Genomic DNA, 27,167 nt, shown 5'->3' with positions numbered 1-27,167 from the left:
TTTGGGAGGTATTTATGTATTTTAATTAAATATCTGAACTTTCCCTTGGTTCCCTGCTGGGGCGTGACTATAAAATTGTGATCTGATAACCACAATAAAGAATAAAAGCGTTTTTGGTCATTTTAGGTATCGTTAAGCCTTTGAAGTAAAATTAAAATTGCAAGAAATGTCGATAGTTTATCGATATGACTTTATCGACATGGCTACAGCAACGTGGGCCTCATTGTTAATCGTACACTAAACAAAAGTGGCAACAGTGACAGCTCGCTGAGACTACGTCTATATATATATTATGTCTATGATCTGACGATTGGCTGATGTGTTATTAGCTCGCAATAGTTCGATAAAACTGCGTGCAAACCATTAATTACGATCAAAACTCATTAATACAGTGTTGTAATGTGTAGTGGGACGTAGTGTCGTATTGATATACAATAGTGTATTTTTAAGATGCCTGTGACACTTATAGATCGGTTGCCCTTGCCGAACCTCAAGGTTTATACGGCGGCGAGTGTTTCCCTGCTGTCTGTGGCTGTGTACTATGCGTTGAGCGTGACGGGCGAGGCCGGCTGGCGAGCCAATGCGACGCTGGCGCGGCCGGAGCCCCCGGGCGAGGCGGGGCTGCAGCCCGCGGAGCGCCTGCAGCCCGCAGCGGGGGCCCCTGAACTCCTCAACAACTCGCGGATCATCTCCGAGCAGGTGGCCGACGTACTGGCCTTCATGATGCAGGAGCCACTCTGTATGTGGGTAAGTCAACAGCCATGCTCATTAATCCAGTACATATTATTAGAAAGTTCTCAGCTGACTACTAGTGCTGTAACTCAGATCAGGTCAATAGATGAATCACGTCAGTAAGCCAAGTTTCTTCTCAAGGAAAACAGTTAATTATCCTTATTAGGCTCTTGTAGAATAGTTTATAATGGAGCTGAATAGGAATTTCAATAGATTGCAACGTGTTTTGTTTATGTCATGCATGTATGTAAACAAATTATTGTTTACAACTTGTTTAGTTATGAATGGTGTTCTTAATTATAGATCCAAATAACAGTTTTAATTTTCTTTATAAATAGTTTTATGTATTATTTAATGAGTAATCAGTATGTTTACATATTTATATCTTTTATCTTATATTTGTTGAAAAGAAAGGGTTTTTTCACAAGTGTAAATGTCACCCTCACTATTACAGCAAAAAACCAAGACACAAACAAATCAACTCTTATTATTTATGACTAATGCCCAGATTAACAATCTCATACTTCCTCATTGCTTATTTTTATTCCGGGAGGGCTAAAATTAATTTAGCTTCACTTTAGTCATCTGAATTACAATTTAATTAATTAATTTATTAATCTCTTGAAGGGTCATGTTCAACCGGTTTAAGTTAACACCTAATTATGAATTTCAACTGTTGTTTTGGTTCACTAATTATCAGTTGTATAATGATTGCATTTGCAAATTGTTAAATAATAAGTTATTGCACAAGTGTAAACTCATTTGCAGGAAATTGCAGATGTATCAACATTTTATTAATTTATGTGATTATGTTTAACATAATGACAAACTAAAGTGGTATTCATTTAAGAATGAGATTAGAATAAACTGAAATGTCATCATCATCATCATCATACAGAAATAAGCCCTTTCTCTGAAGATTTTTAATCATTTAAATATTTGTTTATAAAGAGTATTATATTTATACCATGAAAAAGTAAATTATGCAAAGTTTGAAGACATAGGCTGGTGATTCATAATGGGCCCATACCCTACCTACCTAAAAAGTTATTACTTAACAAAAAATATTTTTAGCATTAGAAAATACCATGTAACAGTATTACAATTTCTTCTTCAACATTATCTTTATCAATGATGCAACACCTGTATTATATAATATTACACATTAAGTAATTTTATATTGTTTCCTGTTAACTGATTCACCTTGAATATGTATTGGTTTAACTTAGAATCAATTAACTTTAAATAACATTAGTGAATAAACACATCTATTTTGATTTGATTATGCAAATGCTAATGTGGATGAAAAAGTAGAGGTAACATTAGTATGTCAGTTTATCATAAGTGTTTAATGAATGTTCATGCTGCTGATAATAGATAAGGTTTGTACAAGGCCTACCAAAGGATTCCCAGAAATATTATATAATAGTTTTAAAGAGTACTGCAACACTTTTATGTGGCAATTAGTTGTTTTTGACTGTGTTGTTAATAGTGTAATAAAATTCTTAGGTATAAAATAATACTTTGCATCAGTAGCATACGTTAGAAACGGTAAACTAATGTGTGCACAGTCTACAATTTTAAATTTTACGGTTTGTGCACATTGTTAATAATATAATGTTCAAATAATTTTATTTCAGAACAAAATTAACAATAATTTACTTTAAAACCGGAGTCACAGCCTGACCCTAATTTACATATAAATTGCGTAATAAAAATGTACTAAAAAGTGACCAATCGCTGACCGCAAGTCACCGTCACGCGAACACGCGACGTTGCGTTGTTTCATGATAAAACTGCGTATGTTGGAGTCAGTCGGCGACCATTGACACAATTTATTGACTAACTATAAGCCTTATTGCATAGATATACGGTCTATTCAGGGTCAGTATTGTGGTGCTGATACTATTACTACCATAGGTGAAGAACACACGGACCGCCCGCCGCGGCAGCTCTCGGTCGAACGGCTTGAAACTTTGTATCACGGTGTAGAAACTGTAGGTAATCCGAATAAACCGGACCGGACATAGGACCCCGCTCCACCGCGCGGACGAGCACCGGAGCAGCGGCGTGCCACACCGCTCCGTGTGTTCTGTTCTTATCTTTAGTCCAGGGGTTGCCAGCAACATTTTTTTTACGTGCATACACAGCCTAGAGTTCACTTACCATTTATAAACCTTACCAAATGAGATTTTACCAAATGTGTTTCAACACAGTAGTACAGATGTTACCGTCATTTTTTTGAAGCCCCAGAAGAGCGAGTTCCGTTGTTCGGAACTTATCTTTCAATCAGCTATCGCGGTTCTGAGCGGTCATTTGCACACATCTAGAATCTAGATCAGCGGTCGGCAACCCGCGGCCCGCCGACCTCTCGCTTGCGGCCCGCGAGCTACCTGACTATTTTGTATGTAATTCTGACGAACGACAATGTCTGCAAAGTCACAAATATTACCAAAGTGCGGCCCGCGTCATCTTCGTTAACTACTATGTGGCCCTTGGCTGCTAAAAGGTTGCCGACCGCTGATCTAGATCATACTATTCCAGAACACATTCTAGAGTTTCTAGACTAAATATCGGGACATAAATACTAACATAAAGTAATGTAATCATAACACACATTTGAACAGCTGATAACATAAGTATAACAGTCCAATATCAACATTATCGCAGAACCAAAATATATTTGCTCGCGGCCAAAGTTTGTTTATATCTTACGACATTGTGACGTCACTATACACGTCACACTATCACATCACGAGAGTCTTATCAGCACTCTGTCCCATTCTATCCTTAGTCTGGGGGGATCGTGTGAAAGAAATAGAACATCGTTTTGCGACGGTTATGCCCCTGGTTATTTGCCAACGCAGTTATTGTGAAAATGTCGTATTTGTCTACAAGTCCCATTGAAACATACGTCCTGGCGTTACTAAGACGCACATAGTGCATTTCACATATAGTGGAAAGATGCCAGAATTTAATGCAACTGTATAAGCACTTAGGGCGTTTTGCTTTCAGATATTGTGTTGGCAACCGCGGTGATAAACAAATATACTTACATTGTTTCTTGACTATTTTTTCCCAAACAACATCCAGTAAAAAAATAATCACTAGTGTGACTAAAGTGACTAGCAGTGGATTCCAAAAACTGAATCGCCTAAAAATATCATATTAAGTTCAACATACGCAAATAAATAAACAAATGCACCAAATTTCCTGAGTAATTCCACCATAGAGGAGAACAGTCGGACAGACATACGAAAGCGTTTTTGTCTTAACTAACATGGAGACTTTATAGACCTTCGCTCTCGCTCGGTCGATTATAGGAACGAGCTCTGTTATATCTGGAATAAAATAGAAGCCAGATAACAAGCTTCAATACCTCAGTTGGTTAGAGCGATTGGTCCGGTATTCCAAAAGGTTGGGAGTTCCAATCTTGCATGAGCCTTGCAAGATTCGAACCGTGAATATTGTGCTCTTTCGAGAAAATCACAAAACAAGCGATTTTGCGTATTTCTCGTCAACTATATATAAATTGGCATACACGACAACGATAAGAATAGAAGCTAGAACACGTAATATTGTTAATGCTGCGTAGTTTTTATTTTAGAAACACTCTGTGTGTTGCATGAAAATAGTAAAAGTTATGACTCTAAACGGTATACCTATGTCAAATAATTAATCGACCACCAGTGCGAGCGAGATGGACTGCGATCGAGTCTATGTCTATGCACTTATGCAGTCACTAACGTAAACGTGAAGTGACAACTCGTGGTACGGCTACTTGAATAGGTACGTTTGCAAGTCTTGTCTTGCCGCGATGGTGCGACACCAAACATATGTGAAGAACTTTTATAAGATAGAAGGCAAACGCCTGATTTTCGTTATCCTGTCTCTCCAACTCCATTCTCTAATCCAAATAATGCCTTTCAATCGACTTCAAGACCACATTTCAAATGCCTCCATTGTATTACTGTACCTTGAACGCCAAGAAACATATTACTGGCAAGTGCCAAGTCGGGGTAGACACTTTTACAGACAGTCACTTAAAATCGAGGAGCTATTGTACTTTGGCCTCATAGCAGTAACTCTTAATTGAATTGATTTAATTGTTATCAAAAAGTCATTATTATCGTAACTACAGGTCGCTCTCGGGTTAACGCGAAATTATAAATAATAATAACTAGGGATTTCTCCGCTTCCTCGTCTAAACTAGCCGTTTCCTCGGCTTCGTCGGTAAAGTGTTTAATATGCTAATTCTACACTCAAGAGCAATGTAGATGAGGTATATTCATCACATTTTATACAGTTTGAGATAAATCAATATTTACTGAATACGATCAAGTATATCTATCTTGGCATATAAACATTTTCTAAAACATTCTAATGGTTCTTCTGCAAAAATGTTTTATATCCCTGATGTTTAATTCCTGAACATATAACAGAGATACTTTGAAATTTTCTACACATATTTCTCCTTCCCTCACTCTTGAATTGTAATATCATGTTAATAAACTGTATTAAATATATCCTAATGAAAATCCTTGAAGGATATCGTACAAAAGCTAGTAAGTTTAGCCCTGACTAACCTTACGTAGGTAATATTGTTTCTTATATTAGTTATGATACAAGCCCGTAAGTATTGTGTATGGTCAGTGGTCACGTAAATGGTTTGAGCTAATAGACCGGTCGGCCCCGTTCTCTGTCACTGTCACTTGATAAGTAGACTTTATTTCTCTTTTTTATGTAAATGATAATGTACCACAGAACTCTTTGTATGCACATGAATTCAATACCTGATTTTATAAGGTCCTGCATAAAAACCTAACAATTGCAACCGATCGATCTAACAATAGGCTTTTTTTTCAAATCATTGTCTAAACTCATATTGATTGAATTCATTAATTGACACTTCTTTCTTTATCGTGTGAGTATTTTTAGTATCTCTATATAACACTGCCTTGTCAGATAGTGTAGGAACACTATTAAGAACACTATGTAGGAACATTTGTTAGCAAAACCCTCTAGAGGTTCACGCTCCGAACTCCGAACCATTTGCGCCACAGACCAACCCCTAGGCGGTTTTCTGTGATTTGCACACTTCACTTGCACACTTTTAGACTTCCACTACACTTACTAGCTAAAGGTTCGGAAAATAACGCCTAAGACTCCGCGATTAAACGTTGCTTAAACTGGTTAGTCATTACTTTCACTATCTACTAGCCAGTCGCGGTTAATTCCGTTCATACCCAGACAGAAGATATATAAAACGTACATTTAGCGCCTCAATACAATAAAGCTGATAACCCTTACCTTACGCAACCTCTTTGCAACTGTGTAAAGTTAAGATGACAAAGTTTTCTTGGACAATTATAAACAAGACATTGTGTTGAGATCAACGGAAAGCACGATAAACAAAACAAACTAAGTACCTACAGTGGAACCTGGATAATTGCAATCTCAAGGGACCGGCCAATTTTTCTCAATTAACCAGGTTTTTCATTTAAGCAGGTCGTGTCAATTAACGAGGTTCAAAAAATCGTTGTGTCAATTATAGAGGTTTTCATTAATAGAGGTTGCGTTCTGACAAATTTCTTTTATGGAGGTGCAAATAACCATTTTAAGTAGATTTACACGCTTACATTCTATATATTGCTTCCGTCTATACTTGCACTTTTACACTACATTAATTACCACTTTATTTTCTTATCATTTGGGTTTAAAAAATTCCCTTGAATTGTAGAAGAAAGTTTTATTAGAATGTAAAAAGCATACTTTGTTTTTTATTGATCAAAACTATTTCACCTACTACAGGCTGTGATAGATACCCAATAAATAAATTAAAGTCTGGATGGAGATATAAATAAAATGATCATTGCTATTAAAATATTGTTTCTGCTGTATACAACTACATTATTTCAATTACAGAGGTAATAAGCAAGACTCGGTTCAATAATAGAGGTAAAAACAAGAGCAAAAATAACGGATTTTTTTAGCACAGTGTCAATTATAGAGGTCTTAAGTTGCGATGTGGTCAATTATAGAGGCAAAATTACGAAAAGCACTAAAATCTAAATTGCAATTATAGAGGTTCCAAAATTTCAATTATAGAGGCCTTTTGGTCTCAAGGGACCGGGACCGGACTTTTGGTTGCAATTATTGAGGTTTTCCATTTATCCAGGTGCCAATTAACCAGGTTTCACTGTATATCGTACGGAATGAGCTGAGGAAAACACATCTAGGAACTTTAAGACACAGAATAAGTTATACATACCTAGTTGCAAGTAAAATAAACATTATGCTTATACGGTTATTGAGCCAACGTAATAACTTTCTATAGGTATAAGATATGTAACGTATTATTAAGTATACTGTTTGGCAATAACTCTCACTTTTCAATAGTGAATGAATTCATCGTGGGCTCGCTTGAGAGTCGAGAGCCCTTTCACATTACTGAGGGCCAGTTGCACCAACCACACTTGACTGACTGATCAAGTGATCAAACTTCATCAGTTTACTATGAAACTTTTCATATAATATGTAATTTAGCGAACGATTTACCATTGACAGACAGTTACCCTTGTGTTAGACTTTGTTTAGAAACGGAAATATGTAACTAATTGTCATGTTCCACACCTAAAGTTAAAGTGACTAACCAAGAGTACCTTTGACTGGATCAAACTGGGCTACACAAGTACACACACAACACACAATATAGGTAAAATAATTTTATTTCTGCCCTCTAGATTTTTAATTTGTGTGTCTTGCATTCTTGCCTTGTTTTCTTATTCAACTGATGAGTGATATTGCCTCAAGGATAAAAAATTACACCATCCAACATGGGAATTATAGTTTTTACTGACTAGTCTGAAGTGTGAATCATAACAATTACGCGTGACCTTTGCATGCTAGGTAACGTATTTTTTATTGCCGCTTTTTCCCCATCATTGGTTGTTGAAGATATGTTATCAGTATAACAATGCTCAGAGGGGCTTGCAAACTTTTTGTTGCACTTTCACCCTTATGCAGCTTGCAAAGGGTTCACCCTCCGAGAAGTTGAAAACCGTTTGGCACGCACTTGACGCACTAGTTGGTAAATCTATATCGCAGAGTAGCACTCGGCTATTTCAAACAATCAGCAGCCGAAGAGCTTAGTTGACCGAAGCGAAGCGAAGGTCTACGTTTTGACTCGGGCGTTTTGCTTTTGTATGTCCGGATGTTCTCCTCTACAGGTCGCAATTCTTAACCGATTCTCGTGAAATTTTGTAACCGAATTCTATGAACCGATAAAATTTTTTTGTCGAGCCATTTTTTGAAAATTTTTCAAAATGGAAAAGTTGTGATAGCTCGCACTTATACAAATAGTCGAATCGGTATCATAAGAAAGTATTATTTTTGAGACATGTTTATAGACTAAATGTCAAAAAATTCTGAAAATTTATTTCGCTGGTTTTGGAGGTAAGTATTAAGATATTTAGTTTTGTATGTCCGGATGTTCTCCTCTACAGGTCGCAATTCCTAACCGATTCTCGTGAAATTTTGTAACAGAATTCTATGATTCAATGAAAAAAAATTGTCGAGCCGGTTTTTGGAAATTTTTCAAAATGGAAGAGTTGTGATAGCTCGCGCTTAAACAAATAGTCGTATCGGTATCATAAGAATGTATTCTTTTTAAATAACCCTTTACCAGGCCAAGGGAAATATTCCACCCACATCTTATATCGGTTACCGTAGTCAGGTTTTAACTCCAAACCACCTACAAAATATTTTGTCAATCCCTGAAAATATTATTTTATGATCTTCATTCACAACACGCTTCTAAATTGCGTAATATATCTTTGGCAGCCATTTCAATTCACTTGAACGCTAATTTCAGCAAACTACGGAGAAATTCGAACACTTTCCATAATTTCTATGAAACAGATGTACATAGATCGAACAATTTTTTGATATTTTGTAGATTTTGAGTGTTGAAAGCAAATGTAATCGTAAACATTGCTAAATATTCATGCATTATTGTGTATGACCAGAATTAGGATGTGGGTTGACATTATCCCATGGCCTTATTAGAGTTTAACTGTGTGGGAGCTATTTTTCCCATGGCCCGGTAAATTGTCTTGTCATGTCATAAAAACTCACGTAAGTAATAAAACAGTTTTTGTGTTCAACCTAGAGCGAATTCATGTGGTTCGTAGGAGATTTGGAGTTAAACCTTGACTATTATAACCGATATAAGATGTGGGTGGAATATATCCCTTGGCCTGATCAAGAATATAATAAGACAAAATCTAGTATGACAGTTCATTACTTAGACAGGCGATGGGATAACCGTAACCCACATTTTTATTTCTGGTTTAGAGGAAGATCTCCGACTTTCATAAATACATTTTTTACAAGGCGTTCAATACGGTTGCAACAGCATATAAAGTACGTATTAAGACACGCTGGTTCTTCGGGGCCTGGTAAAGGGTTAAGACATGTTTACAGATTAAATGGCCAAAAATCAGAAATTTTATTTTGCTGGTTTTGAAGGTATTAGATATTTAGTTTTTACTTGAGAATGAGTAGCTAAATTTCGTCACCTTATGTAAGAACTATCATAGTGTATTTTGCAAACGTTCGCTTTTTTTGTTTGCACGGAAGGTCTGGGTTCGATCCCCAGTAATTATATGCTGGGATATAACTTTTTGTATTTTTTACACTTAAATTTCATATCAATTGTTGTTTTTTATTTTATTTTATTTACTCAGTTTTAAGCTCTGCTCGCGAGGTCTACAGCTCACAGAGCCACTAGTAAAATAATTGCTCTAAGCTTCGCCTAGAGGATTCCTAGTCTATGACCTACCTATGTTGGGTGTGCGTGGTTGTAATGTTGACTGTCATTTGTTCCAGACCGTAATCAACATGTCGTACTGCCTGCTCGCGCTGCTCGGGTGGGGCGTGCAGCGGCTCGTGTTCGGGCGGCTGCGCGTGGCCGAGGCGGCGCGCGTGCGCGACAAGTTCTGGAACTACGTGTTCTACAAGTTCATCTTCGTGTTCGGCGTGCTCAACGTGCAGTTCGTGGACGAGGTGCTCATGTGGAGCTCCTGGTTCACCGCCGTCGGCTTCCTGCACCTGCTGGGCCAGCTCTGCAAAGACCGGTTTGAATATGTGAGTGGTTTACTTGACAAATTACATTGGCAAGGCTGAGATCCTTTCTGATGATGGCGTTTGATCTTGAGTTTATTGCAACACGCTATGTTGGATCACATTTGACTAAATAGCATTGGATTCTAATTCTAACTGATGGATCACCTTGAATCTTGTGACATTTACAGTTAGTTGCACAAGTGAACCAATGTTCACTACTTTGACATGTACCTTTACTTTACATAAAAACGATAACTAATTAATTTTATATTTCACTATTTTCTGTTAGTGTACTATATAGAGATGGTCTGCCATTACATAATTACAGATTGAAGCAATGCATTTTCTCTATAAGGTCATATTAGTATTGAATCAATTTTGCTCCGACCTCTTTCGATAGCAGGCCGTTTGATTAATCGGACTTAAAACTAAACTTATATCCGATGTGCATTTATTTTAATGATGTGTCATGATATCATTCACGATTTCTCTTGAATTGATTGACTTCGTTGTTAATTGAAAATAAAACGTTAGCCATGAAACCGTTTACCAAGCCTATCAATGATTTGATTAAAAAAATGTTGGAGGAAGGGCTGTCGACTAGGAAAATAGCCAAGAAATTAACCGTAAGCCAGTCGGCTGTGCAGAGAATAAGACAAAAATGTACAAAACCTTTGAAAAAGAACAGTGGGGGGCGAACAAAAAAGTTAAGCCCGCAAGACACGCGTAGAATTGTACATTATATGGTCACTGGCGAAGCAAAATCCACATCGCATGCCGCCTCACTCTTACGAAAACAAACAGGAAAGGTCGTAAGTAAATGGACAGTGATAAGAAGTCTTCAGGGTGCAAAATTCCGAGCAGTGGAGAAGAAAAAGAAACCGCTTATTAGTAAGAAAAATGTAAAAGCTCGACAAGCATTCGTGAAGAAGTACGAAACGTGGACAGAGGAAGACTGGGCGAAGGTAATTTTCTCAGATGAAACTAAAATTAACAGATACTCAACGGACGGCCGTCAATGGAATTGGAAAAGAGAAGGAGAAGGGATGAATGTGCGAGATTTCATACAAACTGTTAAACATGGAGGTGGTAACATCAAAATGTGGGGCTGTATGACTTGTTTTGGACCTGGTTCTATTCGTAAAATTGATGGGATAATGAACAAAGAGATCTATCTTGACATATTAAAGAGGCAGTTAGGGGAAACGCTGGAGAATATGCCGTTCCCAGTCAACGAAATATGGTTTCAACACGATAATGACCCTAAACACACTGCAAAAGTTGTTAAAAAATGGTTGTCTGAACAGGGTTTTCATGTGTTAGAATGGCCAGCTCAAAGTCCCGATTTAAACCCCATCGAAAACCTATGGTCTATGTTAAAAAAAGCGTTAGTGAATAACTACGACTCACCGCCATCGTCATTACACATATTGTGGGCTCGAGTTCAAGAACAATGGGAGTTACTGTCGCCTGCGTACTGTGAAAAAGTAGTAAAGGGCATGGGTAAGCGTTTGGCTGCAGTAAAAAAGGCCAAAGGACTATGGACAAAATATTAATAGTGTAAAATTTCTCATAAATATATGGTGCAATACTGATTCAATGTTTATCTTACTAGGAGGAGCAAAACTGATTCAATGTTAATTTGAGTATAAAAGTTTATTACAGTGATTTCAAACTTAATGATTACACTTAAATGTAAGTTAATAGTGTACAGTTTCTTATAATAAAAGTATTCAAGCGAGACTGTTTATCCCTTTAATTTTTACACGATAAATATATGAGAGTCATTGACATTGGTTCACTTGTGCTACTAACTGTATATATTCAGGAAAGTACGTGACATGAAGATCTGGGACGATAATTTGTCAAGGTATTATCAGTTTTTAAGCGTCCCACCACTGCGCACACCGCACAGGCGTCCACTTCAATGACTGTTTATATTGGGCTAGTCCTCAAACTAGCTCCAAATGTTATAAAAAATGTAAATATGAATACAACTATAGCGTGCTTTATGACTTTTATGAGACAGCTAAAGAGAGTAAGTATTAAGGTACCTAGATTATTAGAACTCAATAATAGCTAACTGACGAACTAGAAACACAATATCTAACAAACACAGATTTCAAAGACACGCAATGGCTAAAATACGATACAAAACATGATATAACATGCAATACCTTTAGTTCACTAGGAACGTTAAATTTGCATAAACAAGTTCCGCCAAATGTCGTGAAGATAAAAACATTGCGTAACGAACTAGTCTAGCACTTGTTCGTTACCTAGGCGAACCGGACGTAAAGGCTCATTTAGAGGGTGCGAGAACTCTCATGCTGGGGCTGTTCATAAATTACGATATATCATCTACTTTTGACGATTTATTGACACCAAAAATCATGCTTCGAATGACCCCGTTTCCTCCTACGTCATGCTACCATCATCCGATGTCTGAGCCAACCATTTGAAATTACGTAATTTATGAATAGCCCCATATATGTATGTAAAAGCGGCCTGCCCCGCTCACGCGCCGCCCGCAACACGCGCCTGTGTGTCGGAGCCTTTATAGTTAAGATGATATGTGATCACGATCGGAACCGAAGAAGTAAAAAACATTGGCATTTGCAAATTTGTGACCTCGAAAGGGAGCAATGATACAATCCGCTCTTCACCTTGCCGGGCGATTTGTGCGTAGATTAAGACCTCGGTAAGGTCATTCTAAATATTACATCTAATTTAAAGTTCCTGTCGTGATATTGTCTGCCTTGAGCGACCGCGTATGTGTGAAGACAACGATATGGCATAAATGATCATGTGACAGTTAATGCTAGTTAATAAAAAGCTTGTAAAAAATTATGGAGAGCGTTTCAGTCGAGTACCGTATTTAGGCAACGAAGCTTGCTCAGTGACTAAATTGCCTAAGTGAGGTACGAGATGTACGGCGAGCTGTGATTGGTCAATTTCATTATAGTGACTAAACCGTATCGCAATGAATGTTATAGTTGAGTTGGGAGCCCATACATTAAATTAAAAGTACCCAATTGCAGTTTGGTACTCATACGAAATCTTAATTCAAGAATTATAGTCGACGAGTAGAAATTAGTATTTTATACAATCGTGATAACTTGCTAGTTGTTATACGCTACTTCTTCAAATTCCAATTCGCAAACCTTGTTCCAAAGACAAAGGTCCGGTCCGGAATGTTCCTGTTATTACGTATAATATATGTGCATATTTTAGTTAAACGGAAGCAGTTGAATAATGTTTTCTAGCTTGCTTTTTGATGCGTCTTATTAATAAAGAATAATGCGTTGTTTACGGTTTTGCGTCACCTTGATCCTGATCCGATTCCCAATTGTATGCAAATGGAAGATATTCATTGACGCGGGCGCATCGCGAAAAGGGCAATAACATCCGCATAACACTGGTAATAAACCTATATTTTATCTATGTGGTGTACAGTCACCTGCAATAATATGTTACACAACGAAGGCCGCAATAATATCTGACACAATCTTATTTGTAGAGCTATGAGAGCGTGTCACATATTTTTGCGGCCTTCGAAGAGTAACAATAATAAAAAGAGTATATAATTATAAGTCTGTTTATATATCGCTGTGATCCAGAAATTCCTGAATCAACCCCAAAGTATTGTATGTAAATCGCTGACGCAAAGTATAATGCGGATATAGGTATGATATAATAGGTCGGAATTCGTACCTCGATTAATAGGTCAGGGTCTAGGTCCTTGTGACAATCGGCAGTTTATATCTAAGAGGAGTTAGGTAAGCGTCCCAGGGCTCGATGCTATGTACAACAATAGTTGGATACCCTCTGCTACCATCTCTATTGCTAATTGGTTTAGTTTTAAGGGTGACATGTACTGGGACAGTGTGGAGCTGTGGAGCACTCGGACTTCTACCTAAGTTAACACAATACAGTGTCAGGATTTAGGAAGGAAGAGTACCTATACGTTTTGTTTAAAGGTCCACCGATAGTATCTAATTAAGAGAGTTACTTTTAGTAAATACTTTGTTTATAGAAAATGAATGTCTAAATAACGTAAACGTGATATGGTCCGTAATAAAGCCATAATGATAATGAATTCTCAAGTCACGTGCCGCGACCATTATCTCAGTTCACAACCGAGGCCCTAACAGATACAATTAAGTGATCAACAGTAGACTCTATCTCCTTGCAATAAGGGTTACAAATGGGAAAACTGTGGTGCCTAATGACAGTTATTACATACAATAAAGAATGGGCACTCGGCCATCTTTAATGAACTTGTTCCGCAGGAAAATGAGACATTTTCCTTTTTCGAGCCCGGACTTTGGTATTGGTGATAAATGTTATTTAACGGTAAACTAGACGTTAGCTGATAATTGTGATATTAGATGCGGAAGATGAATAAGAAATAGGTGAATTAACTTTAATGTAGCAATTTAATTGCAACTTTCAACGTTATCCATGCGATGTTACTCCTTATATCAAAAATTGTAGAAATGTTATATCAGCGCGGCGGCCGTAATAAGGAACAAGTGGTGAATTCAATGATTATTAGGTTGACAATGTTGAGATAATAAGAATAACTGCTCGCAAAACCTTCATTATAAATCCTTTTCCTCCGCTAATTCTAGATTATTTGGCAGCCAGTATATAATTTAATGTTCTGTTCCAGTTATCGTCCTCCCCGAACTCCGCGCGCTGGGCGCACGTCCGTCTAGCAGCATTGCTGACGGCAGTCGCAGTAGCAGCGCTCGGGCTGTTAGCGGCCGCCGCGATATGGGCGCTGCCCGTCGCCAAGGACACGTTCGCGTTCATGGCCGCTGAGGTGAGCTGCAGTCTAACTAGCAGCATTGCTGACGGCAGTCGCAGTTGCAGCGCTCGGGCTGTTAGCGGCCGCCGCGATATGGGCGCTGCCCGTCGCCAAGGACACGTTCGCGTTCATGGCCGCTGAGGTGAGCTGTAGTCTAACTAGCAGCATTGCTGACGGCAGTCGCAGTAGCAGCGCTCGGGCTGTTAGCGGCCGCCGCGATATGGGCGTTGCCCGTCGCCAAGGACACGTTCGCGTTCATGGCCGCTGAGGTGAGCTGTAGTCTAACTAGCAGCATTGCTGACGGCAGTCGCAGTAGCAGGGCTCGGGCTGTTAGCGGCCGCCGCGATATGGGCGCTGCCCGTCGCCAAGGAGCCAAGGACACGTTCGCGTTCATGGCCGCTGAGGTGAGCTGTAGTCTAACTAGCAGCATTGCTGACGGTCTGCGGGTTCAATCTTATCTTCTATAGCAGCCATTCTCAAAGTGTGTTCCGCGGAACCCTAGGGTTCCGCAAAGCCTCTGTTGGGGTTCCGCGAAAATATTTGTAAGAAAAAAACCAGCTCTTCTAAAGGTATATCTGGTCCACAGTGATGAACAAAAATTTATTTGGGGCTCCGTCAAATATTTCGCTTGTCAAAAGGGTTCCGTCACCAAAAAAGTTTGAGAACCGCTGTTCTATAGAATGTAAAATAAAATATATTTTATGATGCTAAAGCTATACAAGGTTTAACTTACCAACCTGGATAGGAGTCAATTAAACGGTAGACAGAGACAGATGTTATAATCATCACATTATGTCGCTCACTAAACGTGCGAATAAAAGCATGTTCAACGCTGTCTGTCTAAAGTGTCGGCATAGAAAAATCTCGATCATCGCGACTCTCTTCTTATTGCCGGGTAATCGGACAGCTGCTACAGTAACTGATACTCGTACTGAACTATCACGAGCGTTAGGTATACCTTCTTACAAACCTTATTTCTTCCGCAGTGCATCCTGGTGCTAATAGGTGCCGTGCACGTGATGTCCCGCTACGTACTCCGCCTCTTGGACTGCGACGCGTCAGGCCCCCCCGCCTACTACACGCACCTCGCCTTCGACTCGGCCGCGCTCGTCGTGGAGGCGGCCCATGTGCTACATATGGTAGGTACATCAGTCCTGGTGCTAGTACAGATCTCTTGCTATATACTGAGACTCTTCGACCTCCGCCGCGACTCGACCGCGCTCGTCGTGGATGCGGCCCATGTGCTCCACATGGTGGGTGTTATTCCTGCAGGTAGAGGTGTGATGTCGCCACATACTGATGTTGGACTGCAACGTCACGCAGCGTACTACGTAGGCGAACAACACGCGAACGCGAAGCGAAGCGATGCGGCGCGGGGTGAATCAATCCTTTGATACCTATAAAAGTGTCCTACGTGGGCGATCTCGTTGCGAACGCGAACGCCTTGGGCCCGCCGCGCCGGGCCGCGTCGTGTTCGCGAGTTGTTCGCTTACGTCATGGCTCCTCTACACCAGTGTTTTTCAAACTTTATGGTGTCACGGCCCTTTATGACCACAAAATTTTTTTCGCGACCCCCATACCCCGTTTTCTACGTTTTTCTATCTATATAGATATCTATAGAGTCTGTGCGGAAAGGGAACAGTCGTGAAATGTAGGGGATTCCATACATTCTACGGCTCTTTTCTTTCCGCACAGTCCATCAATGGTCGATATCAAAACAAAAAAAACCGGCCAAGTGCGAGTCGGAATGGCAAAAAAATCACGTTTGTTGTATGGGAGCCTCACTAAAATATTTATTAAATATATTCTGTTTTTAGTATTTGTTGTTATAGCAGCAACAGAAATACATCATCTGTAAAAATTACAACTGTCTACCTATCACGGTTCATAAGATCCAAAAAAGCGTTTTGAGGAATTAATTCCCAGCAAGCTGGAAATCATTTTAATATCTTCATTTGGTCCTGAGTTTGCTCCATCCCAGGAGGTGTGGATTAATTTTCGAAGCCTTGGGAGATACATTTTACCTTGGATTGAATTGAGCCACTCCAAATAGAAGGAACCCACCGTCAAAATTAACATCACTACCAGCAAGCTTGTTGTGGATCAGACATTGGTAAAAATAGTTCGGATTTTAACACGAAGTTACCAAAAAAAAAACAAATTCAAAGTGGCTGCCATTTTTTACGATGTATGACTAGGTACTAATTCATATTAAGGTACTTACTTTTCGGATCCTCAGATATCAATTTTTATCATGATTAGAGCAAATTTTCCTTCCGACGTACCGTTTTTGAACTATACAAGCAAAAAACTGAAAAAGAGCAGCATTTTTTCCACAACTCGTGGAATGGAGCAAACTCGGATTACACTAAGGACCCCGCAGCAAACATAGGGAAAAAGTGGTTTCAGTTAAATCTCACGAAATTTTAGTATGATTTTAATTTGGCTCTCCTGATTATTTTTTTGTATGGGCCCAACTCTCTCGGAAGTATACTTTCAGAAATAATCAAGTATATAATTTTCTATTTACGCGACATGTTTTCTAAAATCGATATATTGTTATGACACGCACTGACAGTTACTGACGTTATAAGGTGCAGTTACCAACTGTCAGGAGGAGGATTTACGTAAAAATGGTTAACAAACACATATTTTGTATAAAACAATTACATTGATTATTTCTGAAAGTATACTTCTGAGACAATTGTGCACATACTAAAAAATAATCAGGAGAGCCGAATGAACATCATTCTAAAATTTCGTGAGACTTAACTGAAACCACTTTTTCCCTATGTTTGCTGCGGGGTCCTTTAGAACCAAATGAAGGTATTAAGACGATTTCCAGCTTGCTGAGAATTAATTCCTGGAAAAAATCTAATTTGACTTGCCTAACAGATCTTAACTTATTTAACTTTTTAATAAATACAGTTTACCTATATCTAAGAATGTTTTGTTTTATTGATATGTACGTTAACGACCATTAAATTTTAAAGGGTTGGAATATTTTTAAGTAAAAAAATGAAATCTGCTTTCCATAAGTTTCTTTCAAAGCTGAGCTTCGCGACCCCCCTGGACAAGTGCCGCGACCCACACTTTGAAAAACACTGCTCTACACGATGGACTAGCGCCGGCCACTCCAAGGGACGCAGTCATGCGGTAGAATGAGATAGCAATATCGCTTGCTCCCTCTAACGCATAAATGTGTCCGTTGGAGTGGCCGGCGCTGGGCCATCGTGTAGAGGAGTAATCAGACGCAGCGTCAGCCTCGACTACCACACACACGTCGCCTTCGACTCGAAACGTCTAATGCAGTCTGATGTGAATCTTTCCTAATGTTACCAGGTGCTGTGGAGCAACGTGCTGCTGAGCATGGCGTCGCTGGTGCTGCTGCTACAACTGCGCCATCTATTGCAGCAGTTGCAAGCAAGGCTGAGGAGACATCGCAGATATACTCGCCTGCAGGCTCACATGACTACTAGGTATCACAAACATATCCTAGTCATAATTTATTTATTTCGGCCGTTAATATCGCCCACTGCTGACCATAGGCTAAAAACTCAAACATTTAGCAAATATGCTATAAGTATGCATGTTTGCATGTCAAGATGCAATTTTCATACATGCAATAAAAATAGATCGTCCACTATTATATTCAATTCAATTTATTTATTTAAAATACTACAATGGCCCATAATAATGGTAAGTAACAATTAAGATTAAAAATCAATTATACAATCAATTCAATGCGAATATTTATAATTACTTTCCACTCCCAAAATAAACCAGATCTTATGACTTATGACATAACTTCGAATGGAAAATAAAATATGCAAACAGATGGTAATCAGGTAAAAAAGTGGTGATACAAACAAGACGCGTCATCCCAACCCAACGTACGCTTTTACAAATTTTATTATTTGTTGAACTATTGATAAACTATCAATACCTAAGTAAGTAGGACGTATTTGATGATTAACGATTCGTTAAATTTATTTATAAGTTCTCGTGGTTCTTTTTGTAAGTATAGTATAATTAGATGAAGATTGTTTCGGAAATACTTATTAGTTGAGATGATGTTGTACGGACTATGCATGAAAAGATGGACTAAGGCTACTAGGAAGTGTAATACCTACGGTTGTAAACGTATAATAGGTACTTAACATTATACAATTGGGATTGTTCTTTTTTTTTAGACACACATTTTTATTTTATTTTCTGAAAATATAGGTTAATTTAAGATACTAATTTGAATGATTTAGTAATTCATGGCTCGGTTGAATATTTATAATTTTTTGAAAATATGAGATACGACTTTTCGTAAATTACATGTCGTCGGCTGTTTGATAAAGCACAAGCAACAACAAGCATTTAAAAAAATAGTTGTCATTGTCAATTCACAATTGATTGTAATGTCACCTGTCGACAATGTCAGTGTCACAAGTTTCTATAAATAATATCGTCTGTCTGGAATGGAAAACTTGTTTAATTTGATTCCCTAATTAAATCATTAATTTCAAAATACCTACGCTATAAATTTGTGAAAGCTGATTCCAGAAATCTGCCTAAGTTATATAATATAACTTAGTTTTATTGGAGTATGTATCCATATAGCTTCCAACTCCAAGCATAACTTGGCTGAAATACAACAGGGGAGCAAAAATACAAATGTAAGTTACATCATAATATATTTTAACTGATTCGATTTGTAAGATTGGATTCATAAAATCGTGGGTACTTTCTACCGGCTTGTCACCATTGTTTGGATATTGTACTATGCTACTATATTAGGAACATGCCAATTTCGCTAATTATATCCTATTATTTCAGGTCATCCTGTGATTCCTATTGAGATACAGCTGTGGGATATGTAATGTACAAAGGAGATTGATTTTGTTAAGGCACTTGGGCCCAGAACAAAGTTGAGCATTTTGTTTTGAAACGAACGTCATATTAATTATTAATCGTCGTAATACTTTACTACCGTAAATAATGCCTGGGAACAGAGTAAATAACAAACCATACACTTCTCTTATGGTTGGTCAACAAGAAGCCATCATTGTCAGCTGCTCGTGCAGAACATGATAAACATACATATATGTAAAGTTACTATTTTTATTTTGGAAACATATATGCATATATTTCCTAAATTAATAAAAAAGTAGGTAAACCAAAACATGTTTTATTATTCACAACTCTTTATTAACTTGAGTCTTGTCCACCATGATATCAGTAGCTTGAACCGCAACATGTACCTGGAAATTAGAAATTATATCTTTAAAACAGTTTCAGGCTGAATTTTGAGTATGGCTATGTATTCTTGTATATTGTTTCTTTCTAGTAGGCACCATCTCTGTTTAACGGTTTGCCTTTTGATACTCTGGCTACATTACCATGGAAAATAAGTAGGTAAGATGACCCTACCAACATTAGAGCTTTTAAATAATTGTAGTAAAATATATATATAATATTAATTTTATACTTACATCGACGTGATCCTCACAACAATACTGTGTGTAACACTTGAAGTAGGTAAGTATTCTAAGTTTAATTCACGGTATCATCACGGCATCTTTCACGTCGTAGGTCTTCGTGGATTCGAACTATTATTTTTGTGAATCATTCCCACACGTAGAAACAAGGTTTATTTATGATATATTAAGCAATGAAATCTACTGTTTAGGTATCAATTATAAATCAAATCGTAACAAACCAGCGCAGCGGTTTAACTGAAAAATATGCTCTTTGACTGAAAATTTTAATTATGACAATCGATGACAATGATAACTTTGACAATTACGTGAGTGACGGATTTATTTACTATGGTTCGATAACTTTTATTATGCGATGACTTTACATTCAGCCCAGGAGAAGGTCAAACTAAGGTCATAAGGATATTTGTTGAAATATCTTCAATCCTCAATTATTATATCGCAGCAAATGTCGGAAACTGTTTAAAAACCTTATATCTCGAAATGGTTTTCGAAATAGAACATTTGAAAAAAAATGAACAATCCTAATTGGAATCGTTTTACTGCAGTCATTCAATCAGTTTTAATTTTAATGAATAAAATACACCACGGAAATAAAACCGACCAACATAGCGCTTTCTATGATTTTAAATCCACACAAACTCATATAAAAGAATTACTACAAACTTAATACAAAATCGTTTTAACCTTTAAAAAGTGACTTAATATGTAACTCGATAAAATAGTCTAACGATATAATTAACGATTCATAAATATTCACAGTCAGTCTGTTATTTTTATAACAAATCGATCCATAATCGATTCTAAGTAACTTCATCACGATGATAGTTATTTGCGACCGCAGCCAGGGATTCGTCATGACACCGCAGTGCCCGATAAGTAATCTGTTCGGCCATTAGCATAATACGTTACCTTACCTACTACTCGCCGTGATCAAGTTAATGTCGTATTGATATGCGTTGCGCAACTTTTTTCCCATTGTACTAAGATCCTAAGACTTCTACCAAACTATCCGTACATACGTTGAAATAGAGTTTGACTGTAGTTAAAATATTAGAATATTAAAAAATATGGGACTTATAAAAAAAAGAACCTTAAAACACGTTTAAAGAATCCTATATCTTTTATCTTTGTCGGTCCCTCATTATTGAGGATCGTGACCACTTGGTGTTGCAGTTCCTGTGATTTGACTCCATGGGTCTCGATCTCCCGTAGCCCCCATCGCTTGACGGTAGATGTATGGGCGTTATAAATACCTTATTTTATTATTATAGAAATAAAACCTATTGTTTCGTTATATAAATAGAAAAATAAAGATTTTTACCTTATTAAAAAACCTATTATTGTTCTTGCGAGCCGATTGTGATCTACCCAGAATTCTTTTCTTTGACACGTTCATCGCCTTCTTAAACTATTGATGAGTACCTATATCGCGATTCTGATATACGTTTTGAATAAGTAAATTCCTAATTATACCCCAAAGTAGGATACCGTAGTAAAGTATAGCCTGGGCGTAGGCATAATAATAATAATAATAAGCCGCTCACACCGGTGTTGCCCTTGAGCCATCCTAGATGTCGCTTTTTTGTGGGGGCCCATCTTGTGAGGGCGAGTCACCGTCTGCCGGAAATAAAATTGCATACCGTTTTATTAGGCAGGCGTCCGGTTTTTTACCCCATAGCTCAGTACTAGTCCATCGCTTTCACCCAATAGCCTAGTTCATTTTAGATTTCATCAACTCTCAATAGCCCTTACACCCTGGCGGGTGCTGCCTCTGCGTGCGTCCCATGACACGGGTAAGGGCAGCATCCGCTCGGTGTACCCCTTACATTTCATTAAAGTGTCAAAAGGGCCTCTACGTGTTGGCTTCGGCTCCGCGCACGCCTCCCAAAGGTCCGGAACACCATTGTTCCGTGATGGGAAAGACATACAATAATAATAATAAAATGCTTTATTGCACACTACAAAAGAAATGGTACAAAAGTATGAACAGGTACAAATATGTAGGTAACAACAGGCGGACTTATCGCTAAACAGCATAGTAAGCGGTTAACTTATAACAATTTGTAAATATATAGGTTTAAAAAAAAACTCCAACAAAAATTTATTACATTAAAACAATCATAAGTACATAGGCAAAGGGTTAGGTAATACATATGTGGGTAGGGTAGAAAAGTGGTTTCAATCGATGTGTGGAAGGGCGGCACCGTCGTCGAACCCAAGCCACCTATATATAGGTTTTTTCATTCAAACAGCGCACATAAATCTTAATAATATATTTGTTGTTAATATACCATCGTTGTTTAACAATATTTTAATTCTAACAACAAAACAAAACTTAAAGAATTTTATATAACAGAAAAACAATCCTTTCAAAACTTGAATAAATTCCGGTAGGTGAGTGCGTCAGCGCCTCATTACAGTAATTGTTTATTTATTTATTGTAATTAACAGCAAACAGTAAATAGACATTTAACCTCCAATAATTAAAATACCACTTGTTGAGGTGGAAACATTCGACAACTGGTTATGGTTGCGTAAATATAGGAACGAAATGTTTATGATAATTAACTAATTACATCAAACATTGTCTATGTTGTAATTAATTATGACTAATGAGTTTATGACGGTATTGACCGGTCGCGTAAGTCTGAGGAATGTTCTAATGAAAAATCTATAATTACGTAATTAACAAAAAGAGCAAACTCGGCAAACAGACGATTTGATAAAATAAATGAGCATTCCTTAAATATTTAGGACTTTAAAAACAAGGTTCGTAAATTTCTCTATTTGTGAGGAACTTTTTAACGCATATGTCCTAACGTGGAGGAAACGAGGGGAGGCCTTTGCCCAGCAGGTGGACACCAAAGTAGGCTAGGTAAAAGAAAAATGTCCTGATGCCTTGAATAAGTCTGGATCGACTTTTTTTTTGTGTGTATTGAAATGATATACTTTCGAGATACTCCCGTTGACATCATATAGGATCTGACGATGGATTTCCGGAGAATAAAGGGAATTCTTTAAATATTGTAGGTTGCAGGTCCACGAAAAATGACTTTAGTATTTTATTAGATCTTGTGGTAGAATAGGAGCTGAGTAGAAAGTTTTCTCAAATGTAATGTCGTTTGTTACAGTTATCCGATGGCGAGCAAGGAGGAGGTGGAGAAGAATCAGGACAACTGCGCCATCTGCTGGGAGCCCATGAAGGAGGCGCGCAAGCTGCCCTGCGACCATCTCTTCCATAAGTAATTTCTTTATCTCAAGGCGTCTCCGCCATTTGCTTCGGTTTACTAGGGTTCACCACATTTCTTTTCGCCATGCATTGTTTTCTTTATTAGTTGTCAAGCGGACCCCGGGCTCACATGAGTCGTGGCAAAATGCCGGGATAACACGAGGAAGAAGAAGATGCATTGTTTTCTTTGCACCACATTTATTGACATCGAATGAAGTCGCTTTTAATTCTGAATGAAATCTTCCTATACGTAGTACTCCTCGCCGTGTCCGTAGACAGCGACTCCTCCAATTGTTTTTATTATAATGGCGAGGCGGTGACACGCTGTATCTCGTCGGTTTTGTATATTTGTGTGTCTAATTGAACCACCATTGTTTGCAGCTCGTGCTTATGTCAGTGGATGCAGCAGGACGCGTCGTGCCCCACGTGCCGGCGCGCGCTGGCGGCGCGGCCCCCCTCACCCCCCTCCGCCGCCGCCCCCGCCCCTCCGCCGCCCAACATGGCGCCCGTCAACCACCTCTTCCAGTTCCACGGTGAGTCTCGTGTGTAGCCGCCGCCGCCCAACATGGCGCCCGTCAACCACCTCTTCCAGTTCCACGGTGAGTCTCGTGTGTAGCCGCCGCCGCCCAACATGGCGCCCGTCAACCACCTCTTCCAGTTCCACGGTGAGTCTCGTGTGTAGCCGCCGCCGCCCAACATGGCGCCCGTCAACCACCTCTTCCAGTTCCACGGTGAGTCTCGTGTGTAGCCGCCGCCGCCCAACATGGCGCCCGTCAACCACCTCTTCCAGTTCCACGGTGAGTCTCGTGTGTAGCCGCCGCCGCCCAACATGGCGCCCGTCAACCACCTCTTCCAGTTCCACGGTGAGTCTCGTGTGTAGCCGCCGCCGCCCAACATGGCGCCCGTCAACCACCTCTTCCAGTTCCACGGTGAGTCTCGTGTGTAGCCGCCGCCGCCCAACATGGCGCCCGTCAACCACCTCTTCCAGTTCCACGGTGAGTCTCGTGTGTAGCCGCCGCCGCCCAACATGGCGCCCGTCAACCACCTCTTCCAGTTCCACGGTGAGTCTCGTGTGTAGCCGCCGCCGCCCAACATGGCGCCCGTCAACCACCTCTTCCAGTTCCACGGTGAGTCTCGTGTGTAGCCGCCGCCGCCCAACATGGCGCCCGTCAACCACCTCTTCCAGTTCCACGGTGAGTCTCGTGTGTAGCCGCCGCCGCCCAACATGGCGCCCGTCAACCACCTCTTCCAGTTCCACGGTGAGTCTCGTGTGTAGCCGCCGCCGCCCAACATGGCGCCCGTCAACCACCTCTTCCAGTTCCACGGTGAGTCTCGTGTGTAGCCGCCGCCGCCCAACATGGCGCCCGTCAACCACCTCTTCCAGTTCCACGGTGAGTCTCGTGTGTAGCCGCCGCCGCCCAACATGGCGCCCGTCAACCACCTCTTCCAGTTCCACGGTGAGTCTCGTGTGTAGCCGCCGCCGGCTGTCCGCTGCTGACCAGGCACCTAGCCGAGAAATAGGGGCCTTCCTCATTACCCGTCGATCATTATTCTTCCAGCGGTCAACATTCTTGTCAGTACCTTGGTGAGTTACCCTGCTGGATGTGTTCATTTCTCGTAGAATTATTTACCGGGTCAGAAAGAATAAAATAAATAAAAAGACTGGCTAAACTTGGCATCGTCCGTCACTTTCTCCCCGCCGTAACCGAGCGACGTGCCACGATACCGAACTCTTTCATAAAATTTAGAACTAATCGTACTTATTTGTTTTACATCTTAATTTGTCAGGCGTTTGACCGACGCAACGTATTAACAATTTCAATTTTATCATAAATGTCATAATATTGAATTTGTCAGGTATTATTAAATGCACCAATAAACACAAAATTACCGTTTATCATCGATCCAAATGGAGTATAACAAATAAATATTATTATAGGCTCTCGATACGTGTCATGGCTGCCGAGCTTCTCCGTGGAGGTGACGCGCGTGCGCCGCGAGCCTCTGCCGCCCGCTCAGCTCGACGCGCTAGCGAGACAGGTCAGTTACGTTTTATTGTATTTTTCATTTAAAAATCTAACGAAGGGCAGGTCTGTCGAGTTGAAGGCTCGTTGAAGTCTTTTATTCTGTTGTTTTGTTATATGCTCGTTGTGATACGTGTTTGGAGAAATTCATTACAGTTCAGTAATGGGTTTTATAATTAATTTATCATAGTCAATTTAGTCTCCCATGAGCCGTGGCATAATGCCGGGATGACGTGAGGAAGAAGAAGTCTACGTAGGAATTTCAAATATGTAAATCGGCGCGGAGAAGAATAGTGTTGTGTATGTATGAGTTTTTGTGCAGGTGCAAGCGATGTTTCCGCACTACGGGCTGGCGGCGCTGCTGGCGGACCTGGCGGCGACGCGCTCGGCCGACGTCACCGTCGACAACATCCTGGAGGGCCGCCTGCCGCCGCCTCCCCCTCCCCCTCCCCCCGCCGCGCCCGCCCCGCCGCCACCCCGGCCCGCGCCACCGCCACTAGTCGAGGAGGAAGACACTCAGCAGTGAGTACCCGCCGCCTGTATTTCAGACCGAGTGTGCTCATCCTACGGGTTCGCGTAGAGATCAACCCTTTGGCAATCGAACCTGCGGCCCGCTTATTCGACGTTATCAAATAAATGTTTCACGGTTTTCAAATAAATGTTTCGAAATTTATTTACCAAACGGAATCACATTTTGGTCTAAACCGTAAAGCGAACATAAACTAAAAAGTAAATTCTGTAATCTGGAATTTGAAACGAAATGTTTATTACCAAACAGTACCAAAGCTAATTTCACAGTCAAATTTTTTTTTTTTTGTTATTCGAATAAAAAATATAAATTATTTCATCTAATTCTAATTTAATCGAATCTTAAAAATAAAGTTACTCTAGTTAATTTCCTAATATTTTTCAGGGAAATCACAACAGAATTTCCTCAAGACTCCTCCGAACGCGAATCTAACCTGCAACGACGCAAACAACTACTACTTGCGCGAGCGAGACGCCGCTACCTCTCCCGTCCCGCTACCGCAAACGCTGATAATCCTGCCTCTGCTTCCACACCTGAGAGCTGAGTCACACACACACAGACATAACTACAGAAGCGACGCGAACATTGTACCTTAGTAGAAAGTAGCTGAAACTCGCCGTCTCTTTCTTACTTTTAATATTATCCCACTACAAAAAGAGATGGTCTGAGTTAATTATTATCGTCAGCTATCTACTTTGTCATTTATTTTTTGTCGTCAAAATCATTCATTAATGTGAACCAATCGAAATATTTATGTAACGAATTCGCATATATACCATCGAGTGACTTTATTGGTGTTCGGTCACTTCGGTCCCCATCAGACATATTGGAGTGGCTGAGGTACTCAATAGTCCATTGTTACGGAGTAAGATTGTGTTGCTATTGTTGCGATATGTTGGTCACTTTGGCTGTCACTATTTATTGATGCTGACTGTACGAGCTGCCTGAGATTTTATAAAAACAAAGCAGAGGTTTCCTAAAGTATAACTCTGGAAAACCCACTTGAATGTCGCGCCTTTTTCAACTGACAGAAAAAGGCGCGAAATTCAAAGTTTCTTTAGGATGACAACCCTTCGCGCCTACTAGTTTGGCATTGAAAATTATACCATTAAAAGGTTCTCATTTGACAATTAAACCAACTTTTAATTGCATAAATGCACTATACTAACCAAGTGTTTTTTGAACATCTTAGTACAAATTTAATTTCTGGTTGGAAGTTGGT

General features: G+C 39.5%; 2 protein-coding genes and 1 long non-coding RNA gene across 3 annotated transcripts in view; 2 read left to right on the top strand and 1 right to left on the bottom strand.

Moving 5' to 3' along the window:
* The window catches only part of LOC134672067 (protein VAC14 homolog), a 443,464-nt gene that overhangs the window by 9,626 nt on the left and 406,671 nt on the right, over positions 1-27,167 (bottom strand). The gene's annotated exons all lie outside the window — the stretch shown is intronic.
* Positions 308-26,489, top strand: LOC134672172 (E3 ubiquitin-protein ligase AMFR-like). Its single transcript, XM_063530072.1, has 10 exons — positions 308-747; positions 9,622-9,879; positions 14,534-14,686; positions 15,658-15,810; positions 18,014-18,150; positions 23,295-23,405; positions 23,774-23,925; positions 25,332-25,432; positions 25,739-25,938; positions 26,330-26,489. Exons 1-10 carry the CDS (start codon positions 451-453, stop codon positions 26,487-26,489), a joined length of 1,722 nt encoding a protein of 573 aa, XP_063386142.1. The 5' UTR covers positions 308-450.
* Positions 19,178-19,844, top strand: LOC134671663 (uncharacterized). The gene is made up of 2 exons (XR_010099245.1): positions 19,178-19,338; positions 19,499-19,844. It is a non-coding gene; the product is annotated as an uncharacterized LOC134671663 (long non-coding RNA).

Source organism: Cydia fagiglandana, chromosome 16 (genome assembly GCF_963556715.1).
Source record: "Cydia fagiglandana chromosome 16, ilCydFagi1.1, whole genome shotgun sequence".
Taxonomy (NCBI): domain Eukaryota; kingdom Metazoa; phylum Arthropoda; class Insecta; order Lepidoptera; family Tortricidae; genus Cydia; species Cydia fagiglandana.
This window is presented reverse-complemented; position numbering and strand designations above follow the sequence as displayed.